At 37.2% G+C, this 15,294-nt stretch overlaps 1 protein-coding gene across 10 annotated transcripts in view; it reads left to right on the top strand.

Annotated features, from left to right (window-relative positions):
• PEX5L (peroxisomal biogenesis factor 5 like) overlaps positions 1 to 15,294 on the top strand; it is a 228,479-nt gene that overhangs the window by 57,194 nt on the left and 155,991 nt on the right. For 5 of the 10 annotated variants that reach the window (XM_040480845.1, XM_040480838.1, XM_040480842.1 and 2 more), the window contains exons 1-2: positions 1,791 to 2,665; positions 4,171 to 4,242. The exons of 2 other annotated variants lie outside the window; for them this stretch is intronic. In XM_040480845.1, coding sequence (XP_040336779.1) covers positions 2,573 to 2,665; positions 4,171 to 4,242 — 165 coding nt within the window. In that variant the 5' untranslated portion in view covers positions 1,791 to 2,572. 3 more of the 10 variants (XM_040480841.1, XM_040480837.1, XM_040480843.1) reach the window with 2 other exon arrangements.

The raw sequence follows: 15,294 nt of genomic DNA, 5'->3' as shown, positions 1-15,294 counted from the left end.
TGTCTCTCTTTTTTTCCCCTATGCTCATTTGTTTTGCTTTTTAAATTCCACATATAAGTGAAATCATATGGTATTTGTCTTTCTCTGATTTATTTCATTTAGCATAATACTCTCTAGCTCCATTCACATCATTGCAATTGGCAAGATTTCATTCTTTTTGATGGCTGAGTAATTTTCCATTATATATAATGGAAATGTGTGTGTGTGTGTGTGTGTGTGTGTGTGTGTGTGTATACATATATATATATATATATGTATATATATATGTATATATATACACACACACACATATATATACCACATCTTTATCCAGTCATCAGTCAATGGACATTTGGGCTCTTTCCGTAATTTGGCTATTGTTGATAATGCTGCTATAAGCATTGGCGTGCATGTATCCCTTGAAATAAGTATTTTTGTATCCTTTGAGTAGATACCTAGTAGTTCAATAATGCAGTTGTTGGATTGTAGGGTAGTTCTATTTTTAACTTTTTGAGGAATCTCCATACTGTTTTCCCAAGCGGCTGCACCAGTTTGCATTTTTCTATGTAATCTTTAACCTTTACATTTATTTACATTATTATTCTGTAGTCAGGCAAAAATTGCAATTGAGGCTAATTTGCACAATTAACTAATTAATGTGTTTCTTTTCCTTTTGAAAATTTCCTTCCTGTATTCCATCACTAATAAGTATGAAGAATCCTTTTAATTCGACAGATGTCTTTCGGTTAAAACTCTTACTTTTTTTTAATAAACTCCTATTCTAAAATGAACAATGAAAGTTTCATTTTTCAAGTCTCTATCCCACCAGATTTTGTTGTTTTGTTTTGGTTTTTTGTTATTTTGCTTTTTTGTTACTACTTGAACAATGTTCTTATATAATGCATCCTATATCTGTGGGCATGTATTGTTTTTCTATACAGTTTCCAAGTTTTATAGTTTATCTAATTCAAGTGAGTAAACCTACATTTCTGTTCTACTTTTGTGGATGAGAGACTGAAAGGTGGGAAGCAGGAGGTAGATAAGGTTAAAGAGAGATGGTGGAATGTCTGCAGAAAGGAAAGTTTACCAGTTAGACTCAAATTCTTAAGAAAACTATAGCTCTGATTCAATGGTATTAACAAAGTTATCAGCACTAACAAAAAACTAGGCAGTTCTTGCAGTTACTCAGGAAGGATTCAGAATGGTGTGGGGAAGATGGGAGGGCTACATTGGACACTTAGCCAATGTCAAAGGAGTTATAAGGAGTGAGGCATCCTCGGCAAATGACTATTTTCTTTCTCTCTTTCCTCACTTCTCCGGCCTCAAAGTCCGCACCATTTTAGCTCCACAGCACTGACACTCCCTTCTCAGCTGCTCATAGATGAGCAGTGCACAGAATCTACCATCAGCAGGCAGCATGCTAAGGTTGTGGTGGAGAGGGCCTGACCTTATTGCCTCAGTTGAAATCCTCAGCTCCAGTGTCTGCCAGAAGAGGTGGGAGGGGCACAGGAAGTGACTACCCTCTGGCTTCTCCTCCCACAGAAGCCCTGCCTCCTCACGCAGGACAGTAGAGAGGTTAGCTTTCTTTCTCCTTCTAGTTCAGTCCTTTGGCTAATGTGAAAGACCACGCAGAAGCTTTGGAGTTGCTTTTTGTGCTTGAAAAAAGTGCATAGATAGAAGACAGGGATTCCTGGCTGGGAGGAGGGAGGAGAGCTGAAGATCTCTGCCTGGGCTGGCTGAGCTAAGCAGTCAAAGTGGGAAGCTGAGTGCTTGAAAGAGGATTATGCTCGCACTAGAAATAAGCAGTAAGTGAGCGAATAACCATTATGGTTTAGAAAAGGATTAATCCCCCTGGGGTTATGGGGTGAAGTAGAAAATATTGCTTAACTCTAGAGTAAAACTGTAAGGCTTCTGACTCTGTATACAGTTGTGTGCTGTTTGGAGAGTAGGGGCTTAAATGCAAAATCAGAGCTCTAAATGCCTCCTCCCACTCTTGGAAAATGCCAGCTTCTACTTAGAATAGTTGTGGATATAATCTCCTTCCCTGACCTAGCCTCTTTCCAGGAAAATATATTCCTAAATCAGTAAGGAAGTTGGGATTAAATTGGAAAGGTGGAATTTGGTAGTGGTGGAATTGCAATCTTGAATTATGTTTGGTGAATGCTGACATTGTTATATCAGTGAGCAGTGATTTGTTAATCACAAGGAAGTCTGAGATTGGGGGGCATTAAAAAGGGAAAATTGAGAGCTTTTATGACAAGGAGGCTGAATAGTCTATATACGTACGATGAAATATAAAAATGTATATAAGTAATAATAGATGGGGTGTTTTAAGGAGCATTAAAAGTAGAACAGCAGTCAGGAAACCTACAAGTGCTCGGATAAAATTTAGTTAGAAAAGAAGAGATTTTAGTTTCAATGACTTTTTGTGCTAGCCAAAAATTTCACAATGTTTACAAAGTCAAGACAATGATTCAGGGATACTTTGATTATTGTCATACATTATAAATACTGTTGCTGGGGAAGATCTGTGGTTCTTTGGTCAGCAAGTTCTGGCAATGACACCACTGCCGCTGGTGCAAAGAATTCTGGGATGCCTGACAGTGAAATGGATGGAAGGACCCACATTCCAACTCTACTTAATGTCCTTTTGTCCAGAAATCGGGTCATGCAAATGAGCTACTTGGTACGTATATAGATCAATATTCGGAAAGGCATTTCTAAATGTTTTGTATTAGGTCTCTGGACAATATCTTATGGCAACCAGTAGACTAAAAGGATACAAAAACAAAAGTGATAGGAAGGAAGTCAGCTTGACTGAAACCAAACCTGTTCTTTTTGTTTTCCATCAATCCTGAAATGGAACCTCAAATGAGCAGAAGAATAATAGAGAGAAATACTGTGGCCATCTGTTCTGTTCTAAGTGGCTAAATTCATTAATATATGAATGAGAATTTAGATTTTATTTATGCATCCTAATACTTGAAGATTCAGAAATCTCTTTATTACAGAAAAACCCACGAAAATAAGAAGTATGTTTATTGGGGAGGAAGGGGAAAAAATAGACAAGAATTATATCCCACGGTATAAAGAAGATTTACGTCATGTTCACTGAAGGATATAGTTCTTCACTCAATGAGATGGGGATCCTAATACGGCACAATAGATGCAAACAAATATTTTTAGTTCCCTTAATTCTGGTTGATGCAGTTAATACAGAAATACAGATGAAGTTAATACAGAAGACAAAGAAAAGATTCTTTAAAAAATATTAACCTTGAACTACAGCTAACTATGTAGTGAATTTTATTTTCCTTTTCTTACTGGTCCTCTACAGAGGTACTATGATTTCTGAAATTATGAAGAAGCAATCTTCCTTTTCTAGTATTCCTATCAACAAGTGCACTGGGAGAAAGAAGAAAAAAAAAAGACTCAGATGTATTATCTTTCTCCTATAGCACAACAGTAAAATGGTTAAAATGATCTGTGACATTTTCTAACTTTACAACTTTTGCTTTGGGGAAGATAGTTGGGGGTTGGACCTGGGTGGGGGAAGGGAAGACAAAATGCCAATAAAGTGCATTTTTAAAAAATGGTCTATATTCTTCCAACTTTTCAAACTACATAATTTTGAAAACTATCTTACATATCTTTTAAAAATTATTTCTGAGTTATTTTTTCCAGTGTTAGTTTTCATCAGATTTGTAAGCAAATGTAGAAAATCTGTAGGTTCGTTATCTGAGTTGTATAGTGCTTATCTTATTCTTACAAATATAAAAGGGATTAAAATAAAACATTTAATCCTTGAAGTCTTAAGCATAGTGCAATTACTAAATGCAGTTTCAGTCTTTAATAAAAATGTGCTGGGACTCTTAAAGGAATTGTTGATCTATCTCAAATTACTAAAGAATCTGTTTTGAAACTACAAAATTGAAAAAACAACAATATTCAGAAAAAGATTAAAAGTGTAGTTTGGATGGGAGAGGCTAGGCAGAAATACTTGATGAGTAATTATAAGCCTGAAGTTTGACAATGAAAACATTTGCTGTTGTCCACGAGAGATTGATATAAAAAATGATGCATTTTGACAAGTGAACAAGGCTAAGTAAAGTATTTAAAAAGTATTAAGTGGAAATTAACATTATTAATGGAAAGAAACTAAATGATCATTTAAAATTATTCTTTCACAAGAAAAGTAAAGAAAAAGGATATGGAAAACTAAGCAGTGATGAAGACCTCGAAATAATTGTTGATCAAAAGCAGGTAAGTGAATGCTTACATACATTTTCTACTGTTGCACTGTAGATCTTTGACAACTGAGGCCCTTTGAGTGTTCGGTCCTGCCCTGGTGGCTGTATTAGCCTGTCCAGCTGAGGCCCGCTTAACAAGATAGATTTTGAGAGCAGCTAAGCCTCCCACTATGATCCCTCTGATCCACTGACTTCTACATGATGTCAACATGCATGTTCTATATATAAAGACAATGAAAAATAGAACAAGATAAGAGGACTTTTAGAAAATTACATGACCCAGGGAAAAATGAATCAATACAGCAATGATAATTTGGTTGGAGAAAAAAAATTAAACAAGAATCAGAAAGTGCGTTATTTTGAAAGTGAGAAAGCTAACATTAGTGCGAAACAATGAATATGCTTTAAGGGAAGGGGGGTAAAAGACCAAAAATACTGGGAAGTTGAAAACATATACATTGCCCAGTTTACTTTATCAGAATATCTGCAATAAATATAGAGATCTTTTTTTTAATAAAAAGAAAAAGCTACTTAATATTCTTTAATACTGCCTGTGATTTGAAAAACATCTAGCTTGGATTTTATATGGGCCCATAAGGTGGAATGAAAGCTGCTTAATAGACCATAAACAATGACATACCAGGTAATGGAAGGTTTCCAACTAACCACTGAATTGGCATTGGCCCTTAATATCTCTGTTAATTATTGAGGAGACAAGATAACTGCACATCTATTTAATGTGTAAGTGGCCCTAATTCTGAGGGTGATGTAAGCTCAGGTGGAGACTGAGAAATAATTCAAAGGAGTCTGCGTAGATGAAAAGGTTAGAAAGAAAGCAGTCAGCAAGTTACAGGAAGGCAAGTTGCATTTGGACAGTTTCCTAATTGTGCAGTTTGTTTTGCATCATGACAACTGCATTAAAGGAGCCATTGTGTATATTTCTGAAAAAAAAGAAAAATGACCACCAGAAGAGAGCAATCAGGAGCCGTTGAGCTAGAGACCTACTTCTTAGGTCTGGAATAATTGAAGTAGTTGAAATGGTCTTCTGGGAGAAAACTCACCAAAAAAAAAGCATCTCCCAGAAGTGCAGAATATGTTGATCTTACAGGGTTCACTCAGACTACCTTCAAATTAATGTTTCTTGCCTTATCTTTACTCTCCTGCTTTTGAGTAAATTGGGGGACAAGGAGCACAGGTCGGTGAGGACTTTGGCCATGTATTTCTACTTAGTGCCAAATTGTCAGGTTAGTTAATAGGATAAGTGTGGCTGGAGCTCGAGTGCTCTGCTGGGCTATTGGCTATCATTTTAATTATGCCAGATTAATTACTCGGAGCACACAATCTCCATCTCCCACAAATCCTATTCCTAGACTGACATTCTCATTGAAGGACTGGCAGATGAACTAATGAAATACAATTGAGTATATTATGAGAACACACATACCTATCCATTTCTCAATTAAAATGAAAAGTAAGTTATTTTTTTATTTCTTCCTTGATCATGTATAAGTCAAATGTTTATAATGTTTTTATAATGTTAATGTTAAATGTTTTTTGTACTTTGTTAGTATCATCCTACCCTCAAAGTCTGCTTTTCTTTCTTTCTTCCTTTCTTCCTTCCTTCCTTCCTTCCTTCCTTCCTTCCTTCCTTCCTTTTTTTTTCTTTGCCTTAAACTTTTTTTTGTTTGTTTTAACTAAATTTTGGGATTCGGAAAACCATAAATGTATACGTTGAGATCTCTGGAGTGGAAAGCCCAAGAGAGTCATTGTTCTTTTTTTCTCATGGTACCTTTCACAACATGTATGAAGTTGTCCCTAAACGCATTTTATTAACTGTTAAGGGAACCAACTTTGCTTCTGTTTCAGAAAATAATGCTATTTTATACCTGGATCAAATAAGGGAGGATTTGATTTGCTCAGTCATTGTTTGCCTCTGTAGTTATCATGTTTCTTCCAGTGGCATTGCACCAGTTGGAACCAGTTGGCAGTGACCCAGCTCTGCTGAGTCATTCATGTCAAAACACGTTTTAAAAGGCGAGTAATTATGAATATGAGTTGGCTTTCATGTTTGCTGTTGGCAGTAAGACTAGTCCTTCCTTTTTGGGAAGGTTTACTTGGTGGTGATGTTGTGAGCAAATCCTAGGTTGAAATAATGACAATGTTGATAACTCAAAGCAAAACATTTAGGAAAACACTCTAATTAGTCTTTATAATACCACCAAAAATTCTTTCTGTGCTTAAGAGATCAACATTAAAATTGTGTATGTGTGTAAAACACATTTGTTTAATATTGCTTCATCTCATAGATACTATATTGGGGAGGAATCTTTATGCTCAATTTATTCTTCCTATAACATTTTACAAACATGGTAGATATTTTTGTTAGTCAATCTTCATATAACTGCCAAAAGAAAATCTAGAGAAGATAAATAAAATAGTTGGAGTGCTGTGCTGGGCAGAAGTCTACTAATCTCATTAAATCTGTCATTCAGAAGCTGTCGCTCTACAAATGCTGTGCAAGCTATATGCCATTTTATCAGTCGTGTGATTTGCAAGACTTGTACTTCCACAAAAATTTCACAATTTTGCTTATATAAGCAAATTAATAACAGAAATAGCACAGAGTGTGTGGATTTTGTTCTCCCTGACTGCCTCCATTCAAGGGGGTAAAAGGTGATTTCTCTTATTTTTACATGAGAAAAAGTGATTTTGGAAATGTGTAAGGTTTTATTCTTAAAAGGCAATATTGTTCTTTTCTCTTTGTGAGATTTTATTAGAAAAATTTATTTGAAATACATATGAAAATGTTCTAGAGAATTCTTAGACTAGTGCTAATGTCCTAAAGTAACAGGTGCCATATGTAATCACACATATATACACACATATATAGTCATTTAAATATAAATGTATGAGACTGGCATTGGAGTCCATATTTTCCACTAGAAATCCCTAGAGTTTTCAAACTTCAAGCATAGGAAAGCAATCGAAGGAAGCATATTCAATTAAAATCTTAATGGTTCTAAACCCCAGACATTTGACATAAATATATGTGTATTGCATTATTTATATAATCAATAATATAATTATTAAATTATTACATGTAATTATTAATAAATATATAATTAATAAATTATATATTTGGCTTTCTAGAATAAATATTAAAAGATAAATTTTAAATGTATATTTTGGATCATTTTTATTATTCTTAAAATATTCTTTCTTGATTGATCTTGTAGATCTTGTTTAGGAATAGGTTTCATGTACATATTAATTTCCTTTTGAGATTTTAGGGATGGGAATGAGGGAGTAGATGGTCAAGTACCTTGAGTAAGGGATCAAAAACATTATCTACTTTGAATAAATAATAAATTCATTCTATTTTAAATTGCTATTTTTAATTAGAATAGAGCCACCTTCGTTCAAGGTTTATGACATGCTGGACCAAGATGACTTTTCTTCTAAAATGTTTTCAATTTCCAAGTTAACTTAAAGGACCTAACAAAAGGTAACACAAAAGTATAGAATTTATGATTATATGAAGGATACACTCACAGGCTCAAATATTTAAAGAATGGTTTTAACAGTATGTCATGGATCCAGTTGGTTATAGGACTCAGAGTTGCAGCTGCATAGCCTTCAGTGCAGTAAGGTGGGGAAATGTCAAATATCAGCCAGTTACAAGAGGAACAATTGTACAGAGGTCAGAGCAGTGGTTCTCAAATCTTAGCAGCCTCAGAATCCCCTGGAAGGCTTGTTGGAGGTTTTGGCGTGGGGGAGGGGGGGTGGAGGAGGTGCGGGCATCCCCAGAGTTTCTGATTCTGTAGGTAAGAGGTAGGGCCAAGAATTTGCATTTCTATATCCTTAGCTCCCACTGCTGGTCCCAGACTACACTTTGAGAACTGCTGGACCAAAGGAAACAATTATTGTAGTTCTAAAGGGAAAAAATAGTTATATAAGGACTTGTAATAAATTCTACACTCTTCAACTGAGCATTACCTGGATACCTAAAGACTAGAATTCATAGACATCCAACATAATGATGCTGAAAACAAGAAAACCACAGCCATTTATACTCAAAGGTGCTTTTAAGACCCAGGTTTGTAGTATGACTAAATTCCACTCAATAGCCTTGTGAGCTTGAATCAGTTTGAGGTATTTATTTATTTGTCAAATATTATTCTGCTCTTACCATCTCTTAGAGTTTCTCTGAGAAGATAAAATCTATTAAAATGCTTTATAAACTGTAAATCGTTATGCCATTTTAATTAACTAGTCATTACCACTATATCAGTCTGCTTCACCTGCCACATGAATTATCATAGACTAGATGGCTTAAACAATAGACATTTATTTCTCACAGTTCTGGAGGCTGGGAAGTCCAAGATCAAGGTGCTGGTATGGCCAGTTTCTGGTAAAAGCCCTCTTCCTGGCTTATAGATAGCTGCATTCTCACTGTGCTTTCTGTGTTTTCATATGGCAAGGAGAAAGAGCTCTGGAGTCTCTTCCTCTTATTAGGGCCCTACCCTTATGGACTCATTTAACCTTCACTTCTTGTAGGCCCTATCTCCAAATATAGTCACATTGGGCTTCAACATATGAATTTGTGGGGAGGGATACAAGCACTCAGTCCCTAGTACCCCACAACCCCAATTTAGCAGAATATTGAGATCTAGAAAGGTGAATCAAGTTGCCCTGAGTCCTGATTAGGTACATAGAGAACACTGGAAGCCAGCCCTCCCTCCTGACAGTCCAATACTCTTTCTGTCACTCCATGTAGCTCTCTACAGTTACCCATTACTGTCATCCCATAGGTGGGTCTTAAGAAACTATTTTGTTCCAGTGTTTTAATTATATAAATATACTAGGAAGTATCATAATTGGCCAGTGTTTATTTATTGCACCCTCACAGGGATAATCTTTTCCATAAACACTGCTTAACTGTTTACTTCCCTCTTGGCCCCTATGGATTTGTTAGGAGAGAAATGCTTTTCAGAGTAAGTGTATACAGAAGTAGAGCTAAAGGTTGTTGACATTCTGTTACTCTTCCCTTCCCTACAAAACTTCCTCAGAGAGGAGGCATGAGAGCACCATGGAGAGAGACAAAACATACTTTTCTTGGCCCAAAACCTTTCTGAGAGTGTCCTTTTAAATTTATAGGAGAAGCCTGAGCAGAAAGCAATGGAAACTAGAATTTCTGTGATTTTTCTCTAAAGAAAAAGAAGAAACAAAGTATAGCCACCCCCTTGTATTTTCAGTAACATGGAAGCATTTGGATAGGATTGCAATTCTATCCTAGTGGTCATTGTGGGAATGAATCCTAAAGAAGAGAATACAAGCCATCATGAAATAAAAATGAGAGAATGAGAAAAACCAATGAACGAGAAAGGGTACCCAACTTCCCTCTGGTGTTAACAGATAGTGTGGTCGTATCACCATCTAAGCAGCTGACACGAGTCTTGGATTCATAAATGCTAAAGGGATGGGGATGATATGTGTCACTGCCTTGTACTCAGCACCATCTGGCCAGTGCTTTCTTTGCCATTACAATATGGCAGCTTAACTTAAATATAATTCAGATCCTATTACTTCTGAGGAGATTTTTAAAGTGTGAGACCATGTTTCTTGGTATCATGTGTAAAACTGGCCTGGAATACCTTCTTGGGGATCAGTATTGGTCACCAAGAACAGAAACCCCTCTAGAGTTGCAGAAAAGAGACCATCTGGTCAGCCTGGAGATTCTGAAGCAGGACGCTCTGAGACACTGAAAGGACAAAGCACATTCTGCAGTTGTGGTTGCCCTCATTACTCTCAGAGCAGACAGATTCATTAGTGCTTTCCTTAGGAAAGACTGATAGATGAGAAATGGTTCAATGAAAATACGGCATACGTATTTGTGATGAGAGAGACTGAAGCTATTCAAATTTGCTGTCTATCTGAAATCAACATTGTAGTAAACAAAGATTCACTACTGTAGTCCAATCAGTGCCATCTTGTCTGCAAAGCTATTTATCATCATAAATATTGTACAAGAAAGGGGAAAAGTTTTCCACTAGGTTAAGTAGAAAAATTACTGGAATAAAGGCATGATCACCCTGCGTTTTATTCCTGAATATTTCCTATTTTTGTCAAGAAACAGAAAAATCGTTCTGAGTTACTGGTAATTTGGCAAGGGTGGAGTGGGGGGAAGCATAGTAATGCAAAACATTTTATTTTATGTTTTCCTTACAAACTCACAATGGGGAGTTTATTTTTGTTTGTTTAACTTCATGCATTTCAATTCAGTGTACCAATTCCCCTAAGCATCACCTCTGACTCTAAGAAAAACAAAAAGGGTAGACCTAATATCTTAATTTCAGAGTCTTCTGACATGTTACTGAGATCTGAAGGTAGAAGCCCAGAAGATGTAGATGGCCACTCTTTATACAGTGGCACAGAGACAAGCAAGAGAAACCTGAAGTAGGAGACCATCATTCTAGCTCTTAGTCTCGACATTGCTACTAACTAAGCAGAAGACACTAGAGTGAGCAATTTAAGTTCTCTGGGTTTCTATTTCTTTATCTCTAACGTGGAATAACACCATCTGGCTCAGATGTCTGTTGTGAGATTCAAATGGGGATATCCCTCTGGAGAACCTTGCATTCAGTTCATCCTCTTTTGGTCAGAACCAAGCCTAGAATCCAGGGCCACTGCAGCCTTTCTTTCATGTTCTTTCCACCAGCAGCTCATGCTTCCCTGAACATCAGGTTGGTTGTTGCATTGCAACATTTTTGCTTTGCTTATTCCCACTGCTTCACAAGTGTTCTGCATGCTTTCTGTAAGGTGCCATCAGGTACTCTAGTGCTGGCTCCTCTGTCCCCACAAGCTTTGGACATTGTGAATATATGACAAAGTTGTTACACAGTGGTAGGAACAGGGCTTTCACAGTCAGGAATCTGAATTAAATCTGAATGAAAACAGGGTATGGTCACATAATAGTTTTATTATGGGAAAATTAACCAGCCTCTATGAGCTTCAGCCTGCTGTCTATAAAATGAGGAAAATACTATCTATTTCATAAAATAGTTGGGAGGATTAATAAGTTGCTGTATGTAAATGCCTAGCAAAATGCATGGCATAATGAGTACTTTATAAATGGAAGGTACAGGAATCAGGGGGGTGGTGATGGTAAAACTCTTAGATTTTTATTGGCTGTACAGTTCCCTTGGATTTCTTCAGGACTGAGTTATAATAATTCTAAATAACCAAGTCTATTCTGGGGTCTTAGATACATCCTTCTTGGATCCACTAGGTACAGAAATGAGGAGAATAGATTGTGTATAAGGAAAATAGGGAGTGAGGGAGAAAGCCTCACAAGCTGGCCCCTCTAGAGGCGGCAGCACCTACCAGATCCAGCTAATTGCCATCTTGTTGGAAATTGGCTCAGAGTCACCACATATACTAATTTTTCAAGAGAAGCAATTTGCTGCTTTTTAAATGTTTAAAGTCAATTTAAAGTTGTTACAACAATGTGTAGTCAAGCAAAGCAGTCTGAGTCTATATACAACCCTGGGGTTCCAATTTGTGACCTGTTCTACTCATGAGATTCTAAAATCAAAGGAGAGTAGGATGCTGACATGGGCCTGGGTGGGCCTCTGCTCTCCCCTTCTTATTTCTCTCCTGCTTTATACCCTCCACCTTGAAAACTAACTTAACCTAGTTGTTGATTTGATGAAAATAATGAACATTAAAGTATAATTGTCAGATGGTTTTAAGTCTTCCAAGAAGTTCAAAAACCCAAAAGGGAACTGAACCATTTAACCTAAAATGTAAAAGAATACTCATCTGATAAAATGAGAAGGTCAGATATTATAAGCAGAAGGCATTGCCGATATTTCCTCCTATTCAGGTCTTTGGCCACCTCTTGGCAGCCTAGCATCTCAGTGCGTACACAAGTTACCAACATTGTTGGATAGCAAGCATCAGCTTTCCTCTACCAGTCCATCTTCCCCAATTTTCCAGACAGTAATGAAAATAACAGGGCTTGGTTAAAAACTATAACCACCACGAGAGATCATGAATTGCCACCTCAAGTTCAACAAATATGTATGCATCACAGATCTTTATTTTAAAGTATTAATATACAGTCTATGTTCATTACATACAACATGAGAAAAACCTGGACTTTCCAGTTGGAAAAATATAGATGTTAAGTAATTTTCAAATAGCCCATTTTTTTTCTTTTTAATCGAATGGAGAGAAAGGTGCTGGCAGCATGTTTAGTCAGTGAGAAAATAAAGCAAAATTGAAATGACATGAGCTGACATGCTGGGTGTAAAAATGATGTGATATATGAAAATAACAGCTAGAGATGGTAATACTTAAAAGCAGACTCAGCCAATTGGAATGCAACTTGAAGAGAAACCATTCAACCTTTCACTGTGGAAGATTTGTTGTGCTTTTACTGGCTGTTTCCGGTTTTGTTTTGGTTTTTGGGTGGTTGTTTTTGTTGCTGTTTTAAGTAGATTCATCTGACCAACATGAGAACCGTAGACATCAGAGCTGTTAGGAACTTTAGATAATCTAATCCTGAAGCTTTCAAACTGTGCTCTGCGGGGCCCATTCTGGATTGTGAATTGGTGGGGAGGGCTGTCTGTGATGTGGCACCATCCCTTAGAGAGCGAGTCAGCCACTGGGTGTGCAGACAGGCTTTGTTCAATGAAAGGGTGCTGCTGCTAAGAAATTTAATTATATTATTCTAGTTCCATCAAAATAAGTTAAATGAGTTTAAGAGTAGGGAGATAGCTTGACTGTGTCACCAGGTTATTTTATATCAGGTCTGCAGCCTCTAGTCTTGGGTTCATTCATCTATCCTTGTAACTGCCTTTCTAAATTAAGCTGCTTATCCTTTCTTCTATATTCCCTCATGCTGGTCAGCTAAATATACCAACCAAGTCAGAAAAATCACTTGAAAGAAGTGTGCATTTCAAGTGCACAGCTTAATCTATGAAATTTGTTCTGGTAGATTTTTATGAAAGAATGTTTACATGAGATGCTTCCTACTTCATAAAGGGGATCTCACAACTTTGTGACAACTTCCCAGTATATATCAGGATTCAGGTATTAAGGATTTTAAAAGTGGAATTTGTATCTCCTCAGACCCCCCTAACAAGATTAGCAAAATGCTTCCTCCATGCTGAAGCAGGCAGTTTCTACAGTTCATCTCAGGTCTTCTCCACCTGGATCAGTTTATCATCTCCTTCTCCGTTGGCTGTGCGCATTGTGGGCCGTGTCCGCACACGGGGGACTGGGACATGGAGTGTCCCAGTCCATCCATTTTGAGATGCGCTGCCAGTGTTTCACCCTGCAGGTGAACTCACTGATTACTGGTCAGATCGGTGGCTGTTGCCATAAGGGTTTTGAAAGCCAGGTGTGGGTGGAAATATTTATACTCATATTTACATTACACATTCAAAATCTGATAAATAAAGATAAAGGAGCAGACACACCATACAAATAATTTTTTTTTTCTTATTTTGATATTTAAACAGCAGAGAGAGTTAAGAGTGTAACTGTCTCTTCTTCCCCTTCTGACTTTGGACCCAGATGTCTGTGATCTGCCATGGCCCCGACCTTGTCATTTCTGTGGTTGTGCATTTATTTCTCTCCCGTCCAGGCTTCACCATAGAGAGGCCTTTCCTTTCTGCTCAGCCCCATTCTCTGATCCCTGCCTCTGGAATGTGTCTCTTATTCTGACACTGCATATATAAGCTTTGACAGAAACGCAGTTCTTGCAAAACTGCTTTTTTTTTTAATGCTCCACTGCTTCCTTCCCTTTCTCCAAAACAACTCTACAATTCTGTCATTTCCATTTTAAGTCATTAATTTTTCACATGGTCTACCCCCAATCATAGTGAGTACCACTTCCTTCCTATCTTGTGATCTGGGGAAAACACATGCATACACAAATGATCATTCAACACAATTGTTATTTATTCCTCACCATAGTATTTTTTTTTGGCCAAATGATCTCATTCTTGAAATATATGAATAAGTGACTTATTACAGAAATGGTGAGAGAATGTACCATCTCGGCTTTGTGCGGGATGTTCTGAATAGAAAAAAACATTCATTCATCACTTTTTTCCAACAAAATTATCTCATTTGTATAATTTGTGAATAATTAATGAATTCTTGTGGTAGAAAAACACTAAACAGTTTATGGAAGTAGTTTTCTTCCAGACAAAGTTTGTCCAATGATCATTTCCCTAGAGTCTCAGCTTCTATTTTTAAACTTTAAATATGCCAAAACTGACGCATTAATTTTTGTGAACTATGGGAGTAGTTTCTGAAAAACAATTACTGAGTGATGGTGCATTCGTTGATGGATTTTTTAAATCAACTTGTTTAGTACAGAATAAAACAAATTGAAGCTCATGAACAGGCTTACTCTTCAATTTTTATGCTAAAGATGGAAAACCTTGGAAACTGCTTTTGCAGAAAGGGAAACAATTTGTTTTTCACTAAACGAACGAGCAGTCTTATCCTTCCATCCAAACTCCAAGGAACTTGATTTAAAATCATCTCCCTGTGGGTCTATGAACCACAGTAGCCCAACAAGACATGCCCCGTGAACTCCAACACTGCTCGGCTTAGTGTAGCCCACAGGTGGTAGGCACCCAAGACTGCAGACAACCAAGGCTTGTCAACGTCTCCCAAATAAAATGGAAACCCTTCAGTTGAACTTGCATGCTGTGCGTGGCCCAGCCCCTGACCACCCTGTTATCCTCATTCAGTGCCGCCTCCACTCTACACCCCATTCATATTGAACAACTTGAAGAACCCCAGGTGTGTAACGCTCTTCCTCCCTCTTGGCCTTCACCCTCTATATGTATATGTGCATACAGTCTGTATCACAGATCTTCTGATATGCCCCTGGGAGTGAAGGGTATAGGTTGGAGGGATGGAGGCCTCCTCATGGTTCTGACTGAAGCTTTCCCCTTTGCATATCCAAATGCTAAGAGAGGAGAGAGAAAGAACAGTCTCTCTTGGCTCTGTACACAAGCAGACTTCTTAAATCCTAAAAATG

Source organism: Herpailurus yagouaroundi, unplaced genomic scaffold (assembly GCF_014898765.1).
Source record: "Herpailurus yagouaroundi ecotype Mexico unplaced genomic scaffold, PumYag 159, whole genome shotgun sequence".
NCBI classification, from domain to species: Eukaryota; Metazoa; Chordata; class Mammalia; order Carnivora; family Felidae; genus Herpailurus; species Herpailurus yagouaroundi.
Note: the sequence above shows the minus strand (reverse complement) of the source record. Positions and strands in the feature narration are given on the sequence as shown.